The sequence below is a fragment of the Athene cunicularia genome, assembly GCF_003259725.1.
Source record: "Athene cunicularia isolate RWA chromosome 8 unlocalized genomic scaffold, athCun1 chr8_part1, whole genome shotgun sequence".
NCBI lineage: Eukaryota > Metazoa > Chordata > Aves > Strigiformes > Strigidae > Athene > Athene cunicularia.
In genome coordinates, this window is record NW_020799109.1 from 31,996,758 (window position 1) to 32,021,528 (window position 24,771).

At 47.8% G+C, this 24,771-nt stretch overlaps 2 protein-coding genes across 2 annotated transcripts in view; both read left to right on the top strand.

Moving 5' to 3' along the window:
- Nucleotides 1-14,884, top strand: part of LAMC1 (laminin subunit gamma 1) — a 79,870-nt gene extending 64,986 nt beyond the window's left edge. The window contains exons 12-28 of the mRNA XM_026854025.1: nt 470-691; nt 786-974; nt 2,338-2,583; nt 2,897-3,050; nt 3,501-3,643; nt 4,372-4,550; nt 4,701-4,857; nt 7,126-7,331; nt 7,764-7,843; nt 8,228-8,365; nt 8,560-8,704; nt 9,263-9,412; nt 9,823-9,937; nt 10,302-10,501; nt 10,714-10,872; nt 11,416-11,515; nt 11,877-14,884. Of these exons, the coding sequence (XP_026709826.1) occupies nt 470-691; nt 786-974; nt 2,338-2,583; nt 2,897-3,050; nt 3,501-3,643; nt 4,372-4,550; nt 4,701-4,857; nt 7,126-7,331; nt 7,764-7,843; nt 8,228-8,365; nt 8,560-8,704; nt 9,263-9,412; nt 9,823-9,937; nt 10,302-10,501; nt 10,714-10,872; nt 11,416-11,515; nt 11,877-12,133 (2,840 nt within the window). The 3' untranslated portion in view covers nt 12,134-14,884. The remainder of the gene's footprint in view (nt 1-469; nt 692-785; nt 975-2,337; nt 2,584-2,896; nt 3,051-3,500; nt 3,644-4,371; nt 4,551-4,700; nt 4,858-7,125; nt 7,332-7,763; nt 7,844-8,227; nt 8,366-8,559; nt 8,705-9,262; nt 9,413-9,822; nt 9,938-10,301; nt 10,502-10,713; nt 10,873-11,415; nt 11,516-11,876) is intronic.
- Nucleotides 14,885-19,716: 4,832 nt separating this feature from the next.
- Nucleotides 19,717-24,771, top strand: part of LAMC2 (laminin subunit gamma 2) — a 19,007-nt gene continuing 13,952 nt past the window's right edge. The window contains exons 1-2 of the mRNA XM_026854126.1: nt 19,717-19,843; nt 24,169-24,357. Coding sequence (XP_026709927.1) covers nt 19,762-19,843; nt 24,169-24,357 — 271 coding nt within the window. The 5' untranslated portion in view covers nt 19,717-19,761. The remainder of the gene's footprint in view (nt 19,844-24,168; nt 24,358-24,771) is intronic.

The window sequence follows — 24,771 nt, forward strand, 5'->3', positions numbered from 1 at the left end:
GAGGGGGGGTGGGGGGGGTGAGTGCTCAAATGCCAGATGAAGGAATGGATTGAGAGAAATAGCTGAAGTGTTTGCCCTGAGGCACAGTTTACAGACTCTGTGTTAAGAGACAGTGTATTAAAATTGCTAGAGAGATGGTACAGGAATTGGTTCTGATATTTGATTTGAAATGGAAAACGTATGCATATAGAATGTGACTTATTTTGACTGTAGTTGCTCATGTGCTTTTCTCAGGATCCTCCTCTGTATTGTTACTCTCAACTTCCCTGCCCTGTGCATGTCCTTTGAGAGCTATACTGCATTGTCTCTCATCTGTCTAAACCTTCCTGGAGGATTTTTCTCCCTGATTCACCATACCAGCGGCAAGCATCCACCTGCCTGTCTCTTGTAGCATCCAGATGTGTGTTTGGTGAACTGGTAATCAGAGCCTTTGTGGTTACAAAGCATTTCCCCTCTTGCTGCTTTCCAGGTGCTGGCCACCTGGATGACGTTACCATCACAAGCGCTCGTCCTGGACCAGGTGTGCCCGCAGCCTGGGTGGAGAGCTGCTCCTGTCCAGCAGGATATGAGGGGCAGTTTTGTGAGCGCTGTTCCTCCGGGTACCGGCGAGAGACACCAAGCCTTGGGCCCTACAGCCCCTGTGTGCCTTGTGCCTGCAACGGGCACAGTGAGACATGTGAGCCCGAGACAGGTAAGAGGGGCTGGTAAAGCAGGGAGCAGCGGGAGGGTGGTGGTTCTTTCTGGGTTGGATGATGAAGCAAAAACCACATTCCCCTCTATTCCAGGTGTGTGCAATTGCAGGGATAACACAGCGGGGTCTCACTGTGAGAAGTGCAGTGATGGGTATTACGGAGATGCGACAGTGGGCATGGCCTCAGACTGCCAGCCCTGCCCATGCCCAGGCAGCTCGAGCTGTGCCATCGTGCCCCGCACGAAGGAGGTTGTGTGCACCAACTGCCAGGCTGGCACTACAGGTGTGTTTCTACATGAAAAGTCTTTTTTTCTACACCCTATATGCCTGTAGAAATGAGTCTTCTGCCAGTCTGGGGGCTCTGACCCGTAGTGAGCAGCACTGAAAGCTGCTGTGTCTTCTGCTTCAAGTCCTTCTCCCTTTCTCAGCCGATTTTCTGTCCTGCATGAGGCTCAGGGTTACCCTTGTTCTTTGTGCCTGTGTCTCAAGAACAAAAAGGAAACAGAGGGTTAATCTGTATGCTATGTAGGTGAGCTGTGCAAGCTTCTAATAGAGCTCTGTTAATTGCATGGTGCTGGGCAGAAATAGGATAGATATAAAAGAGCCAGGAAGGTGGGTCAGACTGAAATAAGAAGATGCAGTTTTGCCATCCGGAGAGGCACTGTGAGATGCTTGCTGGGGAGAGACAGTGCCCTTACTAGGAGAAGCAGGAAGGCTGCAGTGACTCACAAACGTTGCCCAAAAAAATACAAGACCAAATTTATGGTCAGCAGTTTTAAAGAGGAATATGTGAATGGGTACAGATCATGTTTTCTTAGCAATAACCATGAAGTGCGAGCCTGTACCTGCATTGTTAAGCATATCCTTTTGTTCTGCCTGCAACAGCAAGGAAGCCTTAAGATGGTTGGCAGCTTCCATGCTTCTCTGCTGATTTTATGCATGGCATGGCAGAGTCCGAAGTACAGAATACCTGAATGCTTGAAATGCTTAGAAAAGCCCTGTACCAAGCACAGAGACAGCTCATGGGGGTTCCTGTGGGTACCACTGCTTCGTGAACCAAAGTGAAGTTGAGGGGTCTGGGTTCCCTGCAGCTCAGGTGTCAGTATAAGCTCATATGTACTCTGTGATAAAGAGACCTCCTATCTCCTGCTTGCCTTTTTGGGATGTGAGGGAAAAGAGGGTTTGTGTATACAAGAACTGCTCAAGAAATAGAGCTTATAGCTGGCTGGGGAGGTCAAATCTGCTTAAGTGTAGGGAGCTGCCAAGTTGGATGCTTCAGTGGCTGCCTGTGGAGGGTTAACAGATCTTGTTGGCAGTGGGGCTTCCTTGAGTAGTGATGCCCCACAGAGCTCTACCCGCTTGGACTCTTAAATTAACAACAAATTGCAACAGATAGGTTTGGCTTAAAGGGATAGGAGGGAAAGAAGGAGCAGAAATAATTAATAATGCAGTTCCGGTGAAAAAGCAGCTTAAATTTAGAGATGTGGAGGGATTTGCATGTGGTGTTGTGCCCCTTTCTGGCCTCAATGGAAGAAAGAAAGGGAAGGTGGAGTGTTTCCTTTTCAGAAGGGGCTGCAAAGAAGGTCTGGGTGAGACCTGAGCCAAGAGCTTTCTGCTGCAGCACGTGTGTTTCTGTTGTGTCCCAGGCAAGAGGTGCGAGCTGTGTGACGATGCCTATTTCGGAGACCCGCTGGGTGAAAATGGTGCTGTGAGGCCTTGCCGCCTCTGCCAGTGCAACGACAACATCGATCCCAATGCCGTGGGCAACTGCGACCGCCAGACGGGCGAGTGCCTCAAGTGCATCTACAACACGGCTGGCTTCTACTGTGACCGCTGCAAAGACGGCTTCTTCGGGAACCCCCTGGCCCCTGATCCTGTCGACAAGTGCAGAGGTGGGAAACGGTTCCTCTTGCATTTAAAAATGGTTTTGTCCCCAGGAGCTACTGTTCCCTGATGTGTTGTTAGGACACAACATCAGGCTGTTATTCATGCCCATCTCTTATCCTGGTTTGGTGGTTCTTGATTGCTAAAATGCTTGTATTTGTAGGTGCTTACTGCCATTGAGGCAAAACCATTGGGTGATGCAGGGGCTGGACTGCTGCATGGTTTGGATCCAGGCCTGTTTAGGGACCAGCTAGCAGAGTACCAACACCACAAGGAACTTCTAAATTTCTGCATGTTTCTCCATACCTTTTATTTTTGCAGCTTGTCACTGCAATCCCTACGGCACTGTGAATCAGCAGACAAGTTGCAATCAAGTGACGGGGCAGTGCGAGTGCCTGTCTCATGTCACCGGGAGGGACTGCAGTTCCTGTGAGCCTGGCTTCTTCAACCTCCAGAGTGGACATGGCTGTGAGAGGTGACTTTTGCCTTGGCTCAGGGTAAAGAGCCTAATTCTAGGGGCGAGTCTGTGCTTACCTTGTGTGGGAACATGATGTTTGTCACATGTAACTGGTGTGCTTCAATGCTGCTATGGGTGGGGAAGAGCAGTAGTCAGGGAGCAGCTATGAAGGCTGTACAAAAAGCCTGACTTACAAATAGAACTAAATTGGAGTTTTAAATAGAAAAGTGCCACATAGCTCTGTGACTGTTGGTAGCAGGGGCTGGTGGGTTCCTTTTTTTAGTATAAACACCAAGTGACCATGTGTGGTTCAAAGGCTCTGTGTCTCACCTCCTGCATCTGCGCAATGAGAAAAGTGACTTTTGGCAAACGGAGGCATTGAGCTGTGCTCATTAGGCTCCTTTGGAGGAGTGCTTCCCCCGTTCCCCTGTTCTGTGTCACCACATGACATGTGGCTTCCTCCCTCAGGTGCAGCTGCAATGCGCTGGGCTCCACCGACGGCCAGTGTGACATCCACACTGGGCAGTGTGAGTGCCAGCCCGGCGTTGCCGGCCAGCAGTGCGACAGATGTGAGGTCAATCACTTCGGCTTCAGCTCCGAAGGCTGTAAACGTAAGTCTGAGAGGCTGGAGTGAGGCAGACAGGAAGGGTGTTGCACAGCCAGCCTTGCCTTTGCTTTCCTCCTGTCTCTTCGAAGGTACTTTCTCCACCTTGCTCTTTGTCACAGTAGAAGTTGGCACTTTTATGTCCACACCCCACATGGTGAAATTTGATTTCTGTACAATAGCTTATCCCCTTGAACTTTGATTTTTTTTTTTTTTTTTTTTTTTTTTTAAATAGGGGGTAGGAAGAACTCCAGTTTATTAGATACCCACTTCACTCTAAATACATTCTCTGAATCTTATCCTGTAGCAGACCTGTTTTCTAATCTTAAATCTTTGCACAGCTACTCTGCAAATAGCCTGAATATACAAATTCTGTCTTGAGAAGCAACAGATCTTGTAAACACAATTGAAAGATGATGATCAAAACTTTTCCTCTTTGATATTGCTGCCTGTAAAGAGCAGAAAAATTAAGTGCTGTTGGTTACAGTGAAATGGGGTAGGAAATTATAATAGAAAAATATAATGCTTTGTGGGAGAGGCAGTAACAGCACTGTGAACACATGCAATGAATGTTGCAGCCAGAGTGCCCTGCTGTGGAGCAGGGCTCCAGCTGTCAGTTTGTCCCCTGGTGCTCCTGCAGATGTTTTAAGGGTATTGAGGGTATGCTCTTGCCCTGTGGGTTTGAGGGTATCTCTGCCTCTCCTCCAGCATGACTGAGGTTTAACTTCCCCGCAGCCTGTGACTGTGATCCCGAGGGTTCACGCTCCCTGCAGTGCTGGGAGAACGGTCACTGCGAGTGCAAGGAAGGCTTCGTGGGGAGCCGCTGCGACCAGTGTGAAGAGAACTATTTCTATAACCGCTCGTGGCCAGGCTGCCAAGAGTGTCCGGCCTGTTACAGATTAGTGAAAGATAAGGTAAGGCCACAGACATCACTGTTGGTACTGCTGGAGACAGTGGCACTTGCCTGTTTGTGCTGTGGCTTTTATGCCCTTGGATGGCTGTTTGCTGAAAGTAGAGAGCTTCTTTGCTCCGTGTTGTAGCTGTGCTCTTTCACTCTTGTGTAGGTGGCAGAGCAAAGAGAGAGGCTGCAGGAGCTGGAAAATATTATAGCAAATCTGGGTACAGGAGAAGAAACTGTAACTGATCAAGCTTTTGAAGAGAGGTTGAAGCAGACAGAAAGAGATGTTATGGAATTGCTCCGGGAAGCACAAAACAGCAAAGGTGAGTTGATCCGATCAGACACGGACCAACATGAAATGAGCTCTTTGCCTAATGTTCCAGTTTCCTTTGGACACAGTGTGTTTTATTTCAAGCCTATGCTGTGCACCAGGACAGACAGCTATTTCAGATGGTGCTGAGACAGTGTATGTTGTTATCAAAACAGCGGTGGCTGTGCTTTTATCCCTACTGTTCTCCCAGTGGTCTCTGTTGTACATGCAAAGATCTGCCTCTAGCTCTGTACAGATGCAAGTGGTTTATGTGTTACCCTTTTCTCCAGATGCAAAGGAGGGTTTTTATCTTGTTAAAGCATAAGACTTTTCAATATACTTACTATGCTTATAAATTTGCTCAAGACGTCTTGGCATAAAGCAGTTCTTGTTGGGATGTCATCAGAATGAAGGCTTCAAAATCCTGCTGGCAAGCTTAATTATCCTACCATAAAGTGTATAATGTTCTGAAAATCGCTGTTGTGGTGGCCTGTAGCTATTTACCTGTTAAAACTCTGCTTCAAATTGATTCTTTCAGAGTCAGCTCTACCATAGGATGTCTGTGAGAAGTGATTTGTCCTTAGGGTCTTTTTAACATATAAGCCAATGTGTGTTGGAGAAGAGCAGCTTGAAGGAAACTACTGACTTTGCAGTGAAAGGTGTTCCCGTGGGAATTGGTTCAGTGATTTTAAACCACTTTTTGGAAAAATCTCTTCCTTTTGCATGAAGCTGAGAAAGAGCCGATGTGCATCTAACGTGTTTGCTTGGGAAGATTCTTGCCACTGGGAATGATCACTGAAGCTATTCCCAGTTTTAGCTGAGGTAGCTTTATACTGCCTGCTTGGCATCCATGCCTAGATAATAGTCCCATGTAGCAGGATAGGAGGGTGGGGATTGGAGAAAGGTGAGGGAATGGATTGGGTTTTGTGGTGGCATTTTTCATCTTTATTTCCTCCTCTTACTACCATAAAATCATTTAAGTTGGAAAAGATCTTTAGGCACCAATTCGAACTGTTAACCGAGCACTGCCAAGTCCACCACTAAACCATCTACACGTCTTCTACATACCTCCAGAGATGGTGACTCCACCACTTCCCCGGGCAGCCTCTTTCAGTGCTTGACAACCCTTTGGGTGAAGAAATCTTTCCTAATACCCAGTCTGCTCCCCTGGTGCAACTTGAGCCTATTTCCTCTTGTCGTATCACTTGTGGCTTGGGAGAAGAGACTGAGACCCACCTCACTACAACCTCCTTTCAGGTAGTTGTAGAGTGCGATGAGGTCTCCCCTCAGCCTTACCTTCTCCAGGCTAAACACCCCCAGTTCCCTCAGCTGCTTCTCACAGGATTTGTGCTCTAGACCCATCACCAGCTTTGTTGATGTTCCATAACTAAGAGGCAAGTTAAATGCAACAAAAACTACCTTGCAAAAATCTCTGCCAACCTGTAGCACTTACTTGTGTTTTTCTACTTGTTAAATAGTTTGTGGTATGTTTTTAAAATGTGTCAAATGTTCATGTTCAATACTTAAGATGTGCTGCAAGGTCAAGGCAATATATTTGGCAAGAATCTTGATTTTGGAGGCCTGTAGACTTCTGGTTGTACTCAGCTTTTCAGAAGTAATTGCCCCTGATCATGAGGCACATATTTGTGCTTTTATGGCTCCATTATTAAGATGCTGTTGTGGGAGTTCCCTGGTGGTCCAAAGATTTGGGGAAGTCTGGGGCTCAGAGGTCCTGCAGATTAGAAAACCAAGGCTCTATCCTGCTAGCTTTTGTCATCCCTTCACTTTGGGGGGCAGTTTGGGGTGGGTTTGCTATTCTGCACATGGAGACTCTGTCTGGCTCAGGAGTAGCCACCACTGCCCAAAGCAGGGAATAATGGCCAGCCCCACTATTCCTTCATATCCCACTTACCTTCTAGGAGTTAAGTTGAAGTAAATCTAAAGCTAATATTTCATACCTCTTGAGGAGCGGTTTTATTGTCTTTTTTTTAAGTCAATGGTACAGATGAAACATGATTCTGAACACAAAATTCCCCATCAGAGTCTGTTCCAACAGACTCCGTATTATTAGTTGTTAATGACTTTTCATTTCTCGTATGTGGTGCACATTCTGATGATTACTTTGATCTCAAGCTGACTGATTTATGAAGCAGCTTTGCTGGTCCCCTTTCAATAAGGGATTAACCTACCAACGTGTTGCCTGCAGTGGTAAGCTGCTGCTGCGGCTTCTCTTCCTGCTGTAATTAATTTTGCTTCCTCTTTCTCATATCTTGTGTTTTAGACGTAGATCAGGGCCTGGTGGATCGTCTCAAAGACATCAACAGCACACTAGCAAGTCAGTTCAACAGACTGAGGAACATCCAGGGCACAGTGCAGGAGACAGAGAACCTGGCAGAGCAAGCCCGGGTGCGGGTGGAGGACACAGAGGATCTGATCAGCTTAGCTTCCAACATGCTTGAGAAGGCAAAGATGTCAGCTGCCAACGTGGTGAGTGTGCTGCCAAGGTCCCACATGGTTAGGGGAGGAGAGAGCCTTTCCTTTCTCTGCCCTCTGGGGTGTTTCTCTGCTTGTTCTCTCTCTCATATAGCAAAGTTGCTATGGAATTATCTTCTCCCCTGTCCAAGATCATGGGAAATAAAGATGGATCACCAGTGTCTGTCATAAATTGTATCTTAGCCCCTCTTCAAAGAAACCAATGTAAGAACTGCTAATTAAATATCAGCATAAATACCCACCCCTTTGTTTTTAAGGCATAACCAGTGGTGGAAACTGCATGGGCTTAAGAAAAAAAATACAGAGAAGTCAGAAGTAGGTTAGACACATCTCTAAGCATTTAAATCATGACAATAAATATCTAAAGAACAGATGAATAAAAGATGAAAAAAGAGCTTTAAGGTTTTTTCCTTTTTTTTTCCCCAGTCCATTACACCTCCGGAGTCAAGTGGGGACCCTAACAACATGACCCTCTTGGCAGAAGAGGCCCGTAAACTGGCTGAAAGGTAGGCTTCTCACAGGTCACATGAGGGCCCTGCTCTTCCCCACAAGGGGGAAGCAAAATTTAATTTAATTTGCTTGCTACAAAACACACGCCCTTTGAGTAAGAGACTGGCAATGTGGGTGCATGCCTGTGTATCACAGGGGGCAAACCCTAGACATGTGAATGAGGGATGTACAGCTATAGTGGTGCCTTTCATTTGATCTCATGGTGCTGCTGGAGTGAGGCCTTGGTTGCGGAGATGGTCTCAAACAGCATCTTCCGTATGCAAATGTGGGTGAAGGAAGGAGAAATAAGAGAGAATAAAATTTGGAAGAGGGAATAAAATCTGAAATTGAGGCTAGAAACCATTCTAATAGCATATTTTTTCTCTTGTAATCTTGTCCAGACACAAAAAAGAAGCTGATGAGATTGTTCGCACAGCCAAGGCAGCAAATGATACTTCCACAGAAGCATATCAGCTCCTGCTGAAGACCCTGGCTCGAGAAAACCAGACTGCAGATGACATTGATCAGCTCAACCAGAAGTGAGTCAGTAACAGACAGTTAGTTGTATTTTCTGGCTTTAGATCAGTGCTTAAAATTAAGATGCATCCTGTAGCATTGCACGCTTTGGGTTTTATGGGGGTTGTCTTTCCATTTCTTATCCTCCCTATTCTTTAGTAAGTTCAGTTCTACAGAAAAAAAATTGTAATGTAACTGGATTCTTGGGATTTTTTAGGTATAATCAAGCAAGGACCATTTCTCGAGACCTAGAGAAGCAGGCCAACAAGGTGCTTGCAGAGGCAGAGGAAGCTGGAAATAAAGCCCTGCAGATCTACGCTAATCTCACCAGTCTGCCGACTGTGGATTCCACAGGGCTGGAGGTACGTGTGGGAAGCGTCCTGCGCAGTGTTTTCTAAAGAGCAGTGAGGACAGACATTATAGCAGTGTGCTAGGTGGCTAATGTTCTAATTGCATAAGAACAGTCTGTGGAATTTTTGTCCATCTAGTCATAATCCAGACTGGTGCATTTCAGCTTTTATGAAGGAGGCTTGCATTCAGGAAACTACATACATAAACCCCCACCTCCCCCAGTCTCTGAAGGACAAAAAAAACCCTGAAATGTTTGCCAAACATCTTGGCTTGAACAGAGAACGGCAAAATTTTCAATTCCTTCTGAAGCTTGAAAAACTGCTCCCTCTTCTGTAGTGCAGTAGACTTTCTTGCACACAAAACTGTTTGCAACCTCTGTCTTTTGTTTGCACTGACCCTTGTGGTATTCAGAGCTTTGAAGGCTCAAAGTTACAACTGTAGTTGTAAGGGGTGGGAACCTGTCATAGCTTCTGCCTGTTTGACCATTAGAAACTATACCATGTTTTGCCACCTGTTCAGAAATTCTTCAGTGTCAGGAATCTGTGTTTGTTCCTGATTTCCACCTGCAGAATGAAGCAAATAAGATCAAGAAGGAAGCAGAGGAGTTAGATCAGCTGATTGCCAGGAAGCTAAAAGATTATGAGAACTTGAGAGAAGACATGAAAGGAAAGGAGCTCGAAGTAAAGAACCTCTTGGAGAAAGGCAGGACAGAGCAGCAGGTCAGTTCTGTTTTGTGTGGGATTTTATTCCCTGGAAAAAACAAAGGGAAACAAGTAACTGGCCAGATATGAAAGATCTGGTCTTAATCAGTCTTATCTTGGCGCTGCTTGTTACTTACAGAAGAATGGTCCTGGAAAGCAGATGCAAAAAGCTGGTAAAAGCAATGGCATTGAGGCTGTATGGGAGAACAGGGGATGTGGTGTTGTCTTTGTATTCAGAACGGTATGCTAAAAGTACCTAAATTCACCTGGTTTCAGAGGAAGCATTGCCACTCAGGGATCAACACGGCTCTGTACGACGTTGGTGTTTCAGGCTTTTTGATCAATTGTTTTTGAGCAATGCTTTTTGATGCACCTAGGTGGTCATCCTTCAAAAGGTAAGAATATGTTGATGCATTTTGTCTCCTTAGACAGCAGACCAGCTCTTGGCTCGAGCAGATGCAGCGAAAGCCCTGGCTGAAGAAGCTGCTCGGAAGGGCAACGGCACACTACAGGAGGCTAATACCATTCTCAGCAACCTGAAGGGTAAAGAGAAATCACTTGCATTGAATCCTTCAATTTCTGAGTGACAAGTCACTTGGCAGTAGGGTGTCTTGGTTAAATGGGCCATCCTGTTGCCAGTACCTGAGTATTGAGTGGGTTCTCTTGACCTTTTTTTTTTTCTTTATAGAAATAAGTGTGTTCAGTGACTAGAAATCTCTTTCTCTTTAAGTTCCCTATTTAGTGTCAGAAGATGTGTAATAGGGAGAGTTGCAACACCACCCCACCCCCCCCTCTGCTCTTTGTCCCTCTCATGTCACAAGGTGGCAAAGCCTGGGTAGCTTGGTCACAGAAGCACCCCAAGGCTCTTCTGGAGCAAGCGATAAGAATCTGTTTTGCCCTTTCTTAGATTTTGATAAGCGGGTGAATGATAACAAGACAGCAGCTGAGGAGGCACTGAAAAAGATTCCTGCCATTACCCAGATCATTGCTGAAGCCAACAATAAGACACGCCAGGCAGAGCTGGCGCTTGGCAATGCTGCCACTGATGCCCGTGAAGCCAAGACTAGAGCAGATGATGCTGAGAAAATCGCTGCTTCTGTTCAGAAGGTGAGTTCCCTGCAGTTTTGAAGCCACCCTCCCTCAGGTATTGGTGTGTAACTGCGTAAACTCTGTTCCACTATTTCCTGGTGAGCCTTCTCCCCACTAAGGAATGCAAAACATGGTGTGATAGAAAATTGGTGCATTTTGATGAAGAGGACTGAAGGAAGTTCTGCACCTTCACCACCTTTTTTCCATTCTGTTCCCCTTGTTGGCTGTAGAGTGCTGCTGCTACCAAGGCTGAAGCTGACAAGACTTTTGCTGATGTGACGGGGCTGGCCAGAGAAGTGGATGACATGATGAAGCAACTACAGAATGCAGAAAAAGAGCTGAAACGGAAGCAGGATGATGCTGATCAGGACATGATGATGGCAGGGATGGTAAGTAGTGCTGGCTGGTGGCAGCAGTGGCAAGAAGCTGCCTTCTCCCTGCTGTCCTGGCAACACAAGCTTTTTTTTTTTCCCCCACTGTCCTCTTGCAAAGACAGTGCTGGGTCCAGCCAGTATTCAGTCTTCAAGTTTTAAGTAGGATTGAAAACATGAGACGAGTAAAGGAGCTCCTCTGGTGGCACTAGCATAGGTTTCCTGCTGGATTTTGAGAGCTTGTTTTCTTACTGCAACACTTCCCTTTTATTTTAACTGAAACCTGACTGTAGCCCTGTTGACTCTGATCTGAATTTTCCTGCAAAATCCTGCTCTGTTATCAGGGATCCCCATCCTGAAATAATCAGAAAGCTGATGACTTGACAGTTGCCAGTCTTTGCCAGCACTGTGAGAAAGATCACAGTGCAGGAGTGTTACCCTGGAGAGACAGGCCAGGGATGTGTGTGACTGATGGCTTGGGCAGACCTGTGAATAGGAGAGGCAACGGTTCCATAATCTCTACAGCCTTTTTTGTACTCTCATTTTTTTTATACCCTGCAGGCCTCACAGGCTGCCCAGGAGGCAGAAGACAATGCAAGAAAAGCAAAGAACTCTGTGAACAGCTTGCTCGCTGTCATTAATGAGCTGCTGGATCAGTTAGGTAAGACTGTCCTTAATGGGCCAGACACCTTTGAGTGTTCTCCTGATGTGGCTTCCCTGCTGGCGCTGTGCGAGAAATCAAATGGGTCTCTTGACTTCTAGAAATGGGGTTTGTGTGTTTTCAATGAGGACTTTTTTTCTTTCCTGGGGTAGCTTCAGAGCTCATTATGCAATATTCAATACTGTTTTTCTGTAATCTGAGGACCGTGTTTGAGGCACTGAAGGTGTAGCTCATTTGGTCAGTCCCATTTTAAATGCTGTTTCTAATGCACAGATGGCCAGATGGAGGCCTTTGTAAGCACTCAAAATCAGAGCATAAAAGGTTTTTTAATGGACTTCGCTATTTGTTTCTGGCTTTTCAGGGCAATTGGAGACAGTGGACTTGAACAAACTGAATGAAATTGAGGGTACCCTGAACAATGCCAAAGACCAGATGAAAGGTAGCGACCTGGACCAGAAAGTGTCTTTCCTTGAGAGGGAAGCCAGGAAGCAAGATGATGCGATACAGGCCTACAACAGGGACATTGAAGAGATCCTGAAGGACATTAACAACCTGGAGGACATCAAGAAGACCTTGCCGTCTGGCTGTTTCAACACCCCGTCCATAGAGAAACCCTAAGGGTGTGCTGGGGGTGAGGGGTATTCCTCTGGTGAGCGGTGGAACAGTGGTTTGGCTATGGAGTGCCTTAACACACATTACCTATTCTTCAAATCCCCAACTCTTCGCTCCTCGCAGCCACTGTTTTCTTTTCAAATCAGGATAAGCTGAAAGGGTTTTTGTTTTTGTTTTTTTTTTTAAAGAGAAGCAAACTAAATATCCGTCTTTGGGCATCAAAGGGTTTTTTATATAAATTGTCTTCCTGAGCACTCTGCCTTTGCCCCTTTCTCAGACACAGTTTCCCTTTGATTAGCGCAAGGATGAGAGATGCTCTGGACTCTTTATACTGTGGTTCAGAAATAACCATGTGAGCTGTGTACAGCAAGGCAAAACTAACCCTTCTTTCTCTCCTTTTTTCTCTCCTCAACTGTAAAATCCTTGGTCCCAGAGCGCTCTCTCCCTGTGAAGGAAGGGGATGGCTACCAAAGTATTACTGTAATGGCCAGTATAGCTGCACTCATTCAGATCCCTCTTCCCAACTTCTAACCCTGTGAACGTATTTTTTTTATCATTAACTAGTGGCCAATCTGACAGCATTGGTAGCCTTTGACAAAATAGCTGAAGCCTCTTTCTGAAATGCTCTCTGTGATGATGCATCACTCGGAGAAAAATGCAGCCTCTGAGAGGAGCTCTTTGGGAAGATGGGATTCTGGTGGAGCGGTAGGTCTTTACTGGTGGAGCAAAAGGTCTTGCCAACTCCACTCCTGGTTTGTGGAGAAGTTTTGGGTCTGGTCTGTAAGCAGCTGCCTGCCGGGTAGTTCAGGCCGGGAAGTATGGAAGCCATGAGCTGCGTTCCCATCCTTCCCATCCGTAGGTGTTGCTACTGAATTGACAGAGGATCTGGGGTGGTTTTAGGCTGTGAAGGTCTGATTGATGGATTAGTTGCTTCAGGCAGGAAAAATCTTGCTGAAGAGGAGCTGCCATCCAAAGAGCTCTGATGGCAGCACTTGCCTTCACACTGAATGTCTTTGAATGGGGAAGGAAGGGGCATGCAAATGGAAATGAAAAGGTCTTTCTCCCCATGGTTTTCCTGAAGGACAGTGGCATTTTTATATCTTCTAGCATTGCTCTTGCCTCTTGTGTGTTTTTAAGCTGGCAGAAAGAGCTGGAGCTTACTGGTGCCCTCCTTTCTTTTTGCCTACTGGTCTCACGGTCACTGTAAAGCCACCGTGGCACAGGGACTTCAGGCCAGGCTCGGGTGGCAGGTCTGCATTTCACACCGCCACGGCTCCCTGTCCAGGTCGTGCCTCCCAGCTGCTTACTGGTGCTGGGTGGGAGCTGCAGGGAGCCCCCTGCCCCTCCTCCGGCCCTCCCCTGATACAAGAGCATCCTCTGTGGCTTCCTCCTTGCTCCAGCCTGGCGTCCCTCCCCCCTTCCTTGAGATCCAATATATATCTATCCTTAAACACTATGCAACTTTGTACGTTTGCGTAGCGGGGAAGAAATTATCTGACACACACTGGTGCTATTAATTATTTCAAATTTATATTTTTTGTGTGAATGTGATTTTTTTTTTTCTGTTTTTTTTTATCATGATTATAGTGTGAGCAAGTCTCTCGTGTGTGCGTATGTGTGTGTAAATATACTCAGCCATATTTCCAGAGTGGCACAGCCTGGCCTCCTCTATGTGCTTTCCCTTACAGCCATCGGGGCATGTGCAGTGTGTGGCGCTTCTCTTATTATTCCCTTGGAGCTCGGCATTTCCCCTAGCTGGGCTCATGCTTTCTTCCCTCTCCCGTATCCTTTGCACCCATGTAGGCATCAGCAGTAGCCACATTGCCTTTTGGGTGGTCGCTTTCTAGCCCTCCCTCCAAAGCCAGCCCTGACACATGGCGTTGGCAGCTCCCCGCTCCATGTCCTCCATCCCCTGGGATGTGCCGGGAGGAGAGAGCCAGGGCTGGGGCTTTGCAGCGGGACTGTGAGGAGCTGTAGCACTGGTGGGTGACCAGACCTGGTGTAGGGGTAGTGGGAGAGCTGGACTTGGGGACAGCTTGGTACTGCTGCAGGAGGCTTAGCACGACCCTGGGCGTGGCACTGCTGGGCAGGGAGTGTTCTCGGCAAACCCTGTATCTCTCTTGTACCCCTTCTCGTAGAAATTCTCACAATTTACCAGCTTGGAGTTTCCCCCTGCCTGCAAACACACTTAATATCCAGAGGAGAGCTTACCTGTGCTGGCTCACGTGTGTGGGCCGTTGGGGTGGGTGTCTTGGCCAGCTGCTCTGGTCAGATGGCTGGCTGTAACCGTGTCACCTCTCTGCCAAGGCTGTGAGAAGAGCGGATGTGAAGATGCACGCATGCCCTGGCTGACCTCAGGCCTAAGGTTTCCTTCTTTAGTCTTTTTTTTTTTTTCCCCCTTAATCTGTTTTTAACAGAATTTTATTTTTAAATAAAAAAAAATCTTTATAAGCAATCTCTTAATCACTACTGCATTGCAGCCATTATTCATTGTATAAGTCCAGTTATTTCTTTACATAATGTGATGATGTGACAGCTGCTGGTGGAGTGCTGGATGTCACGGGCAATGTGTGACAGTCCCTTTTCATCACCTTATTCCTGGCTGTGGCCCCCTCAGTACGTGCCTTCACTCCAGCTTTTTGCCTTAATCTGTGGTCTTGCTGTCTGGGGTGGTGAACAAAATGCAACACTTGCAGTTTTTATGTATAAAACAGTATTTCTTATTTATAATAAAGTCTGAATATTTGTAACCCCTTATACCTTGGCATCCTTGGCATTCTTTTGAGTATTGCCCCCAAATAATTGGGGGGTGGGGTGAGTGGGCATGGTGGTGGTGGTATTGATTGGGATGTGTTTCAGCTGTGAGATTCACCTTGCAATTAGTTAATCATATGATGTGGATTGGAGTGGAAGAAAGGGAAAAGTAATTTGGAAATTCATGGGGTAGGCTGCAGATGGCCATAGTGATCATGTATTTTCCCCACGTCCGTTGCTCCACTAGCATGGCTACAGTAAATGTTGTACTGCTAGTTTTCCAGGCTTTAAAAAATGATTCTGGTGGTGGTGGTGATGGTATTGGAGCTGCACTGTCCTCCTGGAAAGCCCTGGGGATTTGGGGGAATATTTCTTGACAATGTAAGGGTAAAATCCTTTCTGCTTTCAGCTGAACACACAGAAAAGGTTGGGGTTCCTGGCAAGCAAAAACCCTAAATAAAGAAGCTGAAATTTCTCTACTGGGAACTGCCATAGTCTTGTTCCATGGGTCCTATCTGCCAGAGCCCAGGATTCTTTTTTTTTTTTTTACTCCTGAATTAAGGAAGTTTTTAATGTTGGGACAGATCACTGTGATAACAGACCAAGCAGTTCTTCAGTCACCCCCATCCTACAGCTGCAGATTGGAATTTGTTTTTCTCAGCAGAGGAAAATGCATGTCTCATTAACTTGCATCAGAGCTAATCCTTCTCAATAGGTCATTATTTTTTTTTTGTATTTCAGTTTGTCTGGCTTCAGCTTCTTGTTCTTCAACTTTTTTTTTTTTTTTTTTTTTTTTTTTTTTTTTTTGGCCAGCATTGCTGTTGAGGAAATCCCAGCTATTAATGTCTGATGTTTCAGTGGGACTGTAGGCAGCAGCTGGGGAGCACAGCTGGGCAGTGGGATGGTGCTGACCTTGCATGGGTTGTAGCTTGATGAGGAGCCTCCTACCATATTCAGGCTAAAATACTCAGCTTATGCAGCAAGTCTGTGCCCTTTAGTTTATCTTCAAGTCACACAGCATCAGTACTTGTCCTGAAGCCTGGGAAAAATGCAAAGTATGGTGAAGGTATTGGCTTCTTAAATTTATGCCAAGTCTCTGAAACACATGTGTGATGAAACAGGAATTGAATGGCCATGTGCTACTATCTACTGCAGGGAGGAGCAGACTGCTTTCAGGTCACCAAAATTTTATTGAGATTTTGGAGTCCAGGTATAAACACCCTCCTTGGTTGTTCTCTGCTCAGTGTGCCCCTGTCTGAGAAACATGCAAATGCCATGCAAAAAAATCCTGTGGAGGTCCCCAGTGAAGCCCAGCAGCCACGGCTGCAGGGTATGGGGGCAGAGGGGGGAACGTGGGGGGATGACACTGCTGCCTTCCCTCATCTCAGAATGTCTGTCTGTCTGTCTCACCCCTTGCTGGGATGGGCAGGGCACAGGTGAAGCAAGGCCAGACACGACTGCACTTCCTTGCTGTGCCACCACCCCTGCCCTGCCCTGCCCTGCTTGCTCACTGCTGCTGTGACCCCTGCCTGCTCCCTTGTCTGCCTCTGCCCAAATCATTTCCTCTGCTCCAGCTGGCCCTGGTTGGCACCAGGAGTTTTGCCACCCCTAGGCAAGGGCTGCCCCAGCTGCCTACCTGTGCCTCTAGACCCACCAAAACCAGCTGTAAACCCAAAATGTGCCAGCAGGTAATGTCTCCTGCAGGAAGCCCATGTGTTCCTGAGCAAGGAGGATATATGCACACACACATATATGTGTATGTTGTGGTTGGTTTTGTTTTATTTTTTTAAAGAATCAACTGCTAATATCACCATGCTTTTAAATCCTGGGTTATAAACCAGATTGTCTGGGAATGGCACTATATCGGAACCACGTCTGCACTGGCACAGGGAAGGTGGCTTGACGTGCTGGCCCTAAACCTGCTTTGAGAAGCCTAGGGCACCCATCTGGCAGAGGGGAGACAAGTCCAGGCTTTATAGCTGTGCTGCATATTTGGTGATATTGTTGTGGCAGGATCCCTGATTTTCTACGGCAAGGAAGTCCCAAGAGGCAGGATAAAGGTCTATTGCTAGACTGGAGAAGCTCCTCAGGCTTGAAGAGGCCAGTGATGAGTGGGTGCATGGAGGCAAGGACAGTGGGCAAGCAAACAGAAAATAGCTCAAGATAAGCCACTGAAGGAGAAGTGAGGCAGCCTGTAGAAGCAGCCTAGGACCCCATTTGCAGGAGGACGTTGCAGCTCAGAAGGTCCCTTGTGGAGGGAGGCTTGGGGTGCCAGGGATGAGCTGGGCTGCAAGGACATGTACAACATCCTGGTGCTGTTTATCTGTCATGAGCCACCAAAATGGGTTTTCTCCCTTGGTTATGTCGATAAAACTATTGCTTCAGGGCCTTCACACATCCATCACTTGTCACTGGCAACCATCAGTAAAATTCAGATTATTATGTGGGTTTAGGCTATCTTTGAAGTGGCCAGGCTGATAAATTTGCCACTCGCTGTGGTGATCTCCCTTCAGTAGCAGCTTTCTTAGCTCTGTTATGAAGAATAAGCATAGGACATCTTCAGAAGGCCTCTTCTTGGGTTGCAGATTAAAAGACCTGGGCTCTCCAGTGAAGAAATACTGTTTCACTGCAGTGCCTGATGAGCACCACTACTCATCATGCCTCCCATCTTACACTTCTGCTCAAAAAGGTAGCATTTCTGTTAACCGTGTTTATATGAGACCTTTTCTAACTGGTGCTGTTGTTGGAATGAGCAACATTTGCTCTGTGGAGGGTGGAAGGCATCAGTTTGTTCCAGATCTGGTATGTTTAGAAAATCAGGGCCCCAGAAAATATATTTTTGGTAGTCTCATGGCACACATTCATGTGATCTTGAAGGATGGTGGAGGATGACGAGGTAAGAGTAACCTAAATAAATATGCAGGAATGACTGGAGAGAGAGCTGTGTCAGTGCCTTGTTTGCAGAAGTGAAGAGGTGGGGTGATAATTATGATTTAGAAGGGGTAACATGGAGGGGCCAGATAAGGGAAAAGCTTCCTGATGGTGAGAGATAGTCTTCCAAAACAGAAATCAGCCAAGGACTTGGGCTGGGCAGGGTCTAAGGGAGCTGCTCAGTTTCCTGAGCAGAGGGGTGTCAGCAGGAAGGACACAGCAGAGGTGTTTGGGGCAAGTGATGTACTTTAGAGTGTAAGGGATTGAGTGTGTTTTGTTAGAGCAATAAGTAGACCCTAAGAACTGCCATATCTGTGGGAACATCATAAGTGGTTTTGTCCACTTCTTAAAAAAAAATAAAATTATCTAAAATTCATATAAAACAACCTTGGGTGCCAAAACCCCCAGTGCATTTGTGAAGCTGGGTTCTTTATTGTGAACTATGTTAAGATCTGGTGTGTGGAATCCAGAGGAAACAGTCTGTTTACAGAAGAGAGTTATCTCAGTCAGTGGAGGCTGGTAAGCTTGGCAAAGGGAGGTGCAAAGATGTGGTGAATTTGGGCTGGTTGCACTCATGAGATCACCAGGAGCCGCAGAGGAAAGCCCTCTGAGTCAACTCCAGGTGCATGAGTGTCTGGAGGCTGTTGGGCAGTGTAAGAGGCTCAGATGAAAACCTAAATGTTAATCACCTCAGGTTTGTTAACTCTGAATTGAGCAGTGTGTCAGCACCATTGGGTTGAGCTTTGGTCCCTAATACCAAAGGTGACCTAAAAGGCAACTTGTGTCTTAGAGTGGGGGAAAATTTGTTGGGTGTCTTCATTCCATCTGAAGACACTCATGGACCACTTGTGGTCGCTTGTGACAGTAAGTGTCCCGTGATAGTAAGTAGGGGAGGTGCTGTGATGCAGCACAAGGGCCCATCCTTCCTTGTGACCCTCTGGTGAGCTGCTTTTGCAGGTCAGGTGGATGTGCTTGTGTTTCACTTATCCTGGTGTACGTAGGAGTAGGAGATCTGTCTCCAGATTTTTTTCTTCCCCTGTAGAAGTGGTCATGTCCTCCTCCAAGGCAAAGGTGAGGAGCAAAGTGTAATTGGCCTTTGTGTCTTTGTGTGGCTCATTTGCTACCCCTGAGACCAAAATGCTAACAGATCTTGGGCTGCAGAGCTTGGCATCCTCATCCCAGCTCCATCAACAACCTCAGGAAAGACTTTTCCCCTCTCTGTCTCCACTTAAAAAAAAAAAAAAAAAAAAAAAAAAAAAAGTGGTTGTACTAGGACAAGCCAATGACCTATATAACCGCTGTTTCTATCTCAGAAGCTAAAGCAGACAAATGTGTGTGATAATTCACTGCCTGTGCCCCATTTCTAGGTCTGGTAAATCCCGATAAATCTGCTTTCTAAGTATGTGTCCTCGGGGTCTTTCCGGCATCCCCAGCAGCCCTTGGCTGTGAGCCCCACTAGTCCCCTCTTCTGGCTGGTTTTGAGCCCTGCTCTTGTGGGTTGAGCTTCCCGTGAGCTCATCGTGTTTCATTTAGCTCCCTGCAAGCCTCCTGCGTGCCCGGACAGCCCGACTCTCCCCAGCCCGCAGCGGTGCCCTGCCCGTGGAGGCAGCACAGCGAGGTGGGATGGAGCTGGGCGAGTGGGATGGGCAGGAGGGGCGTCTGCAGGGGCTGCAGCTACCTCTTATTCTTCCCCAGGAGCTAGCACCCCGAGGAGGGTGCAGCCAGGAGGTCCTTGGGGTGCTGCGTCCCGTCGATGGGGCGGGCGCCTGCCTGCGCTGGGCGCTCCTTGCTCAGGGTGAGTCAGCCCACGGCACACGCGCTCTTCCTGTTGGGAGTGACTCAGGTGGAGCTGTCGATAAAAACCACCCGAAAAAAAAGCAATAGGCAGCTGGTCGCCAGCCCCGTCGTCGTCTGCTGGAACAGGCGCCTTGTGCTCCCTGGCACAAGAAATGGCTGGGTGCTGGCTCCTGCCCTTCTGCTGCCTCGTGGCGTCTCTCCTGCCCCCAGCCTCGAGCACCAGCAGAGGAGGAGGTGAGGCTTCGTGAAGGTCGGCTGCTCCTGCTCTCGCACTGACGTGTGATCCCACCGGTGGCTTTGCTCGCAGCCCTGCCCCAGTGCTGGAGGGTGCTTGTAACTGGGAGATGGCTGGGTGCCGCAGGGCACTCTCCCCTCCCGCCTGTGGGATTAAAATTGGATCTGTAGGTGCTTCTCTTTATATTTCCTCTGGGGTTAAATATCTCATGATCATTTAGACTTTGCTTTTTACTTGCATCCCCTTTAAAGAATTTATTTACGTGCAGATACTTTACTGCTTTCTGTCTAAAGCCTTGCTGCTTGGGTGGGATTCGGACATGAGCACGAGTATCACCCAGGGAGCGGGTGGCTGATCTGCCTGCTGGTGCTGTAACCCAAGCCCTTCCCCAAGCCTGAGGAAGAGCTGCAAACATCCAGGATAAAGTTTGCTGTAGCAGCGTGTGTGGTGTCTGTGTTTTGTGTGAGTCCATGGGGCCTATAAGGTCCATGGCCCCGCTGCACCCTGTGGGAGGCTGTGAGTCTCCCGCAGTACATAGACTGATGGCAAGCTTTAAAAAAAACAGAGAGGATCCTCTTGCATGTGCAATTGTAGCTGTGAGTGCAACGCAGAGATATTTAAACACATTCAGCCCAGTAGTAATTCAATATCAGGGTTTCAGTCATATTGGTGTATAGCATGGAGATGGGTGTGCTTGGTCAAAATCAGGTTTTCACACATATTCTGTAAATTTTTTTTTTTTTTTTTTTTTTTTTTTTTTTTTGTCTGCCGTACTGGTGTTCTGAAATATGTGCACTGTGCTTGAAGTTGGTCTTTTATAAGTTTTCCTTTAAGTGCAGTGCAACATGATAGGGGGAAAAGTGCTAAGTAAGTAGGGGTTGTTGGTTGTGTTGTTGTTTGTTTTTTTTTTTAAAAAAAAAAGACCTGATTTGCTTTACATGTTACTTGGATAATTATTACAGCAGCCTTAATTGCATGCAAGTTTTAAAATCCTGATGTAGATTCTTTTACCCTCACCTTCCTGGCAGCATGTAGTCAATTGTTGCTTTTCCATGGACTCTTGAACTTATTTCTGCATGTATGTAAAAGCAAGAGTCTAACCAGCCATGCCTTTCTGTTGCAGTAGACTTTCTCAGTTGGGTTGGTGGTGTAAATTAGTTTCCCATGCTGTTACTCCTCCAGTCCTGGTGCTAGAAGTGTGCTTGTAATTAGCCCACATAATCCTGTTTTGCTTGCAAATGAACTGCTTGAGTCAAATTGGGTTCACGTATGATCTGGTCGGGCAGCAAATGTCAGGGTGCTGCGCAGAGCCTTGCCCGAGCGTGTGTTAGCCTTGGTGGTGTGTGCCTGCACATGATGGCTGAAGGGATCTCCCAGGGTCTGGGGGAGAATTGGAGTGTGGAGATCAGAATTCCACCATGCCGATGAGGTGTCCAACTTGGTGCGTTGGGAAGTAGAAGACATCAGACAGCAGCTCTTGGCTCCTGGTGTTTGGTCTCTCCCTGCCGATGCTGATGGAGCCCCAGGAGACATGGGCAGGTTCTCCTGCAGTGAGAAAGCTGCAGGGTTGGGCGATGGGGAAACCCAGGCCTTGGGGTAGCAGATGGGACAGCCTTCTGGGTCACTGTCCCAAAAGCAAGAAGCGGGGAGTGGCTTGTGTTGTTGGGGAGGCTTCGTTGCTTGCAAAGCTCTGTTGGTCTCTTGATGAAAGCAGCAGTCTTGGCAGACCATATACACAGGGCTATAGGATCTGCTCCTCGCAGACCCAGGGCCAACGTCATTTTCTGCTTTTGTGAATTTAAGATGACAGTTTAAGAGGAGGTCTGAAGCTGCTTGTCTCCTTCTCCAAGCCTTTCTGATGTGGGAATTTATCTCAGCACAGCAAGAAAACATTTTTCATGCTTTATTCTCCTGGGTGTGAGCTGGGGGAATGAGGTCCTACTGGATGTGTGATATGGACCTCCCTCATCTCGACATAGTGCTGAAGAAATACAGCTGTAAAGGTTCTCCTCTGTGGAGCCTGTTCTCCACAGCCGTCTGAGAACTGGCTGATCTCAGGGCAGAGCCTCAGGGCACCTGGATACAAAAATGATCTTGTCCTCAGTTGGTCCTCATCTTCCAGCAGCTCCTGAATGCTTCATCTACTTAGCAACTCTGGTGCCTCACTTTTGTTGAAGATTAAACCCACCTGAACACTGAGGTTTTCAGAAGACAACCAGCAACAGGAGCAGCTACACTAGTGAGGTGGTGGCAATAACATGGAACAGCATCTTAAATGGCTTCGGATTAGTGAGACCTGAATCAGTGTTAGCACTGGAGACCTGGCCCTTAACGTGCAGCAAGACCTGAAAAAAGGTTTTTGTTCCCTGGGGGAATGGTGCTCATGCCTGTAATTTAGCAACCCAATAAATCCTCCAAATTACATAGATGCAGGATGATGCATGGGTGGAGTTTAACTTGATGATCCTTATGGGCCCCTTCCAATTTGAGGTACTCTTTAGTGTGATATTCTAGTTTAAGATATTCTTTAGCTTTAGTCTGGAGGGATGGGGGGTGGGGTTGATCCCAAGCAGTGAAGGTGAGCGTGAAGACTTTGAGAACGTCCTGCGCTGCTGCTCTTGGTGGATTGTTTATCTTATTTCTGCCCTTTGGTCCCTGGTGATGTCCCCTGAGACTCTAGATGCTTTCCCATATCCTCAGAGGCAGGACTTGTGCACCCCCAGGTCCCCTCCCAACTGGCTCTCGGTCTCCTGGCAGCTAGGCTGCAAGGGAAGAACTGTGTTTGCCCAAGCTGGAAAAAAATCTCTCTCCCTGTTTGCTGGCGCATGAGGTCATCTTTCCCCTTGGCAGTGGCAGTCTTGACTGCCGCTTGCTGAGTGCCTCTGTCTGGTATGCGGGTGTTAATGGGTGTGTTCGAGGGTGTCAGGCGGTGCCCAGGTGTGAGCGCTGGGTGTTGTGTGCTTGGGCAGCGAGCGCAGGAGGCTCCGCCTGGTCCTGGCAATCGCAGATGTGGAGGACAGTGACCTTGTCTTCTCGGACTAAACTGTGCCAGAAGAACGCAGGGGAGGAGGAGCCTTCACATGTGTCAAGTACGACCCGCTGTTTGCATCCATGCTTCAGGTTCCTGCTTGTTTTTGGATTTCCTCCACCTCCCTGTGCTGTCGGAGGGGACCTGAACTGGGTGTGGGCAGCTGGGCCGCGTCTTGTGTCCCAAGGAGGTCATCAGTGAGCAGAGTTTCTCAGAGGGAGGTTGAGGATCCTGTGGCATCATCAGAGTGGTGTGGAGCAGCTCGTCAGCAGGCTCTGCACCCCTGCGGACCCTGCTTTTTCCCTCACAGTGTTTTTTTCCTGATTGTCTTTACCAACCATCCTCTCACCTGTGTCTGCTCTCAGTGGTGCTGAGCAACTCACCTGAAATAACAGTCCTCAGGCTTAAATGCTCTAATACTGGTCACCGGGGGCTTGACAAGTAGATGAGAGGTGGCTTCAAGAGAAGGCTTGAGCAAGGCAGTGAGGAAGAGTGTTGGAGCAGGCATGTCTGGTGAGATACCTGTTGCTCTGCTCTCCAGTCTGTCCTGGCTGTAGTGGGATGCAAAATCTCATGCCTGTCCCTCCTGGCATCTGTCATGCATCAATGTGAGCAGCTACAGCTTTTCTTCCTGAGGAGGGTGGGGTGAAATGACCCGTGTAATCCTGCCCAGACCTTTTTTTCTTAATCTGTCTCTTGGCTGGCATGCTTCTGCCAAGCTCCTCTGGTCAGAAACTACTCTTGATCACCCCTACACTTGGCCAGGAGGATTCACTCCTAGTCAGAGGCTGGGTGAGGCAAAACATAACCTCAGGGATCCTTCCCTTTTCTCTGAAGTCAACAGTAAGATTCCCCATACTTTTCTCAGGACGAGGTTTGTTGGTTGGTTTGGTTTTGGGTTTGTTTGTTGGTTTTTTTTTTTCCACCATCTTTGCTTACTCAAAGACCTCATTGCGTTGGAAGGCTTCTGAAAGGATGGAGAACATCCCTGGCCATGCTGCACTTTGGAGAGGGGCTGCTTGGATTGGGGTGGGATCTGTACATCCTGAACTGTATTGGCAGTGAAAATGGACATTGCTCTCAAGGGTGGGAGTGTGGAGCATGGTGTGGGCACTGGTGGTACAGGGGTGGCTGATGGGCACAGAGACATGGGGACAGGGCTTGTTCCTAGCAGTGCAATAAGGGGATGTTTGCATCACCCGGGCTTGTTCCTTGGCCACCAGGGTGGGTTTACAGCTTCACAGTGGGTGCCTTCATCTCTAAGCATCATTTGATATGTGTTTCTCCTCTCCCCAGTCTGCGACTGCAACGGGATGTCCAGGCAGTGCATCTTTGACTGGCACCTCCTAAGGGAGACTGGGAATGGGTACCGCTGCCTTGGCTGCCTGGGCAACACGGAGGGTGCCCACTGCGAGCGCTGCAAGGAGGGCTTCTTCCGTCAGCGGGAGGGGGACTGCTGCCTGCCCTGCCGCTGCCACCCCCAGGGTATGTACTCACCTGTCAGGAGGGGACAGGGTTTGGTCAGGGCTGTGGGGGGCTTAAACCACCTGCTGCCCTGTGTGTCCCTACGCCCTGCTGAGCACATTAGCAAAACAGAACCTCAGGCTCTGGGTCCCTACACACTGGAGCAGGACAATGCAGGAGGAGCAAGTGGGGCTAGGGTTGCTTATATGGGGAGGTGCTAGAGCCCAGGGCTCTGTTGTTGCACCATAGGTTGTAGGAGCTCCTCCTCCTCCTGAGTGCTTCACTGCTTGGTGCTGGGAGTTTCAGACCTCTCAGCATCTCCAGGCTGCATCCACAGTTCAAGACCCACCTGCGTCCCAAAATAATCACAGACTCACAGAAAGGTTTGGTTGGAAGAAACTTTCAAAGATCACCTAGTTTTCCCCACCCACCCAT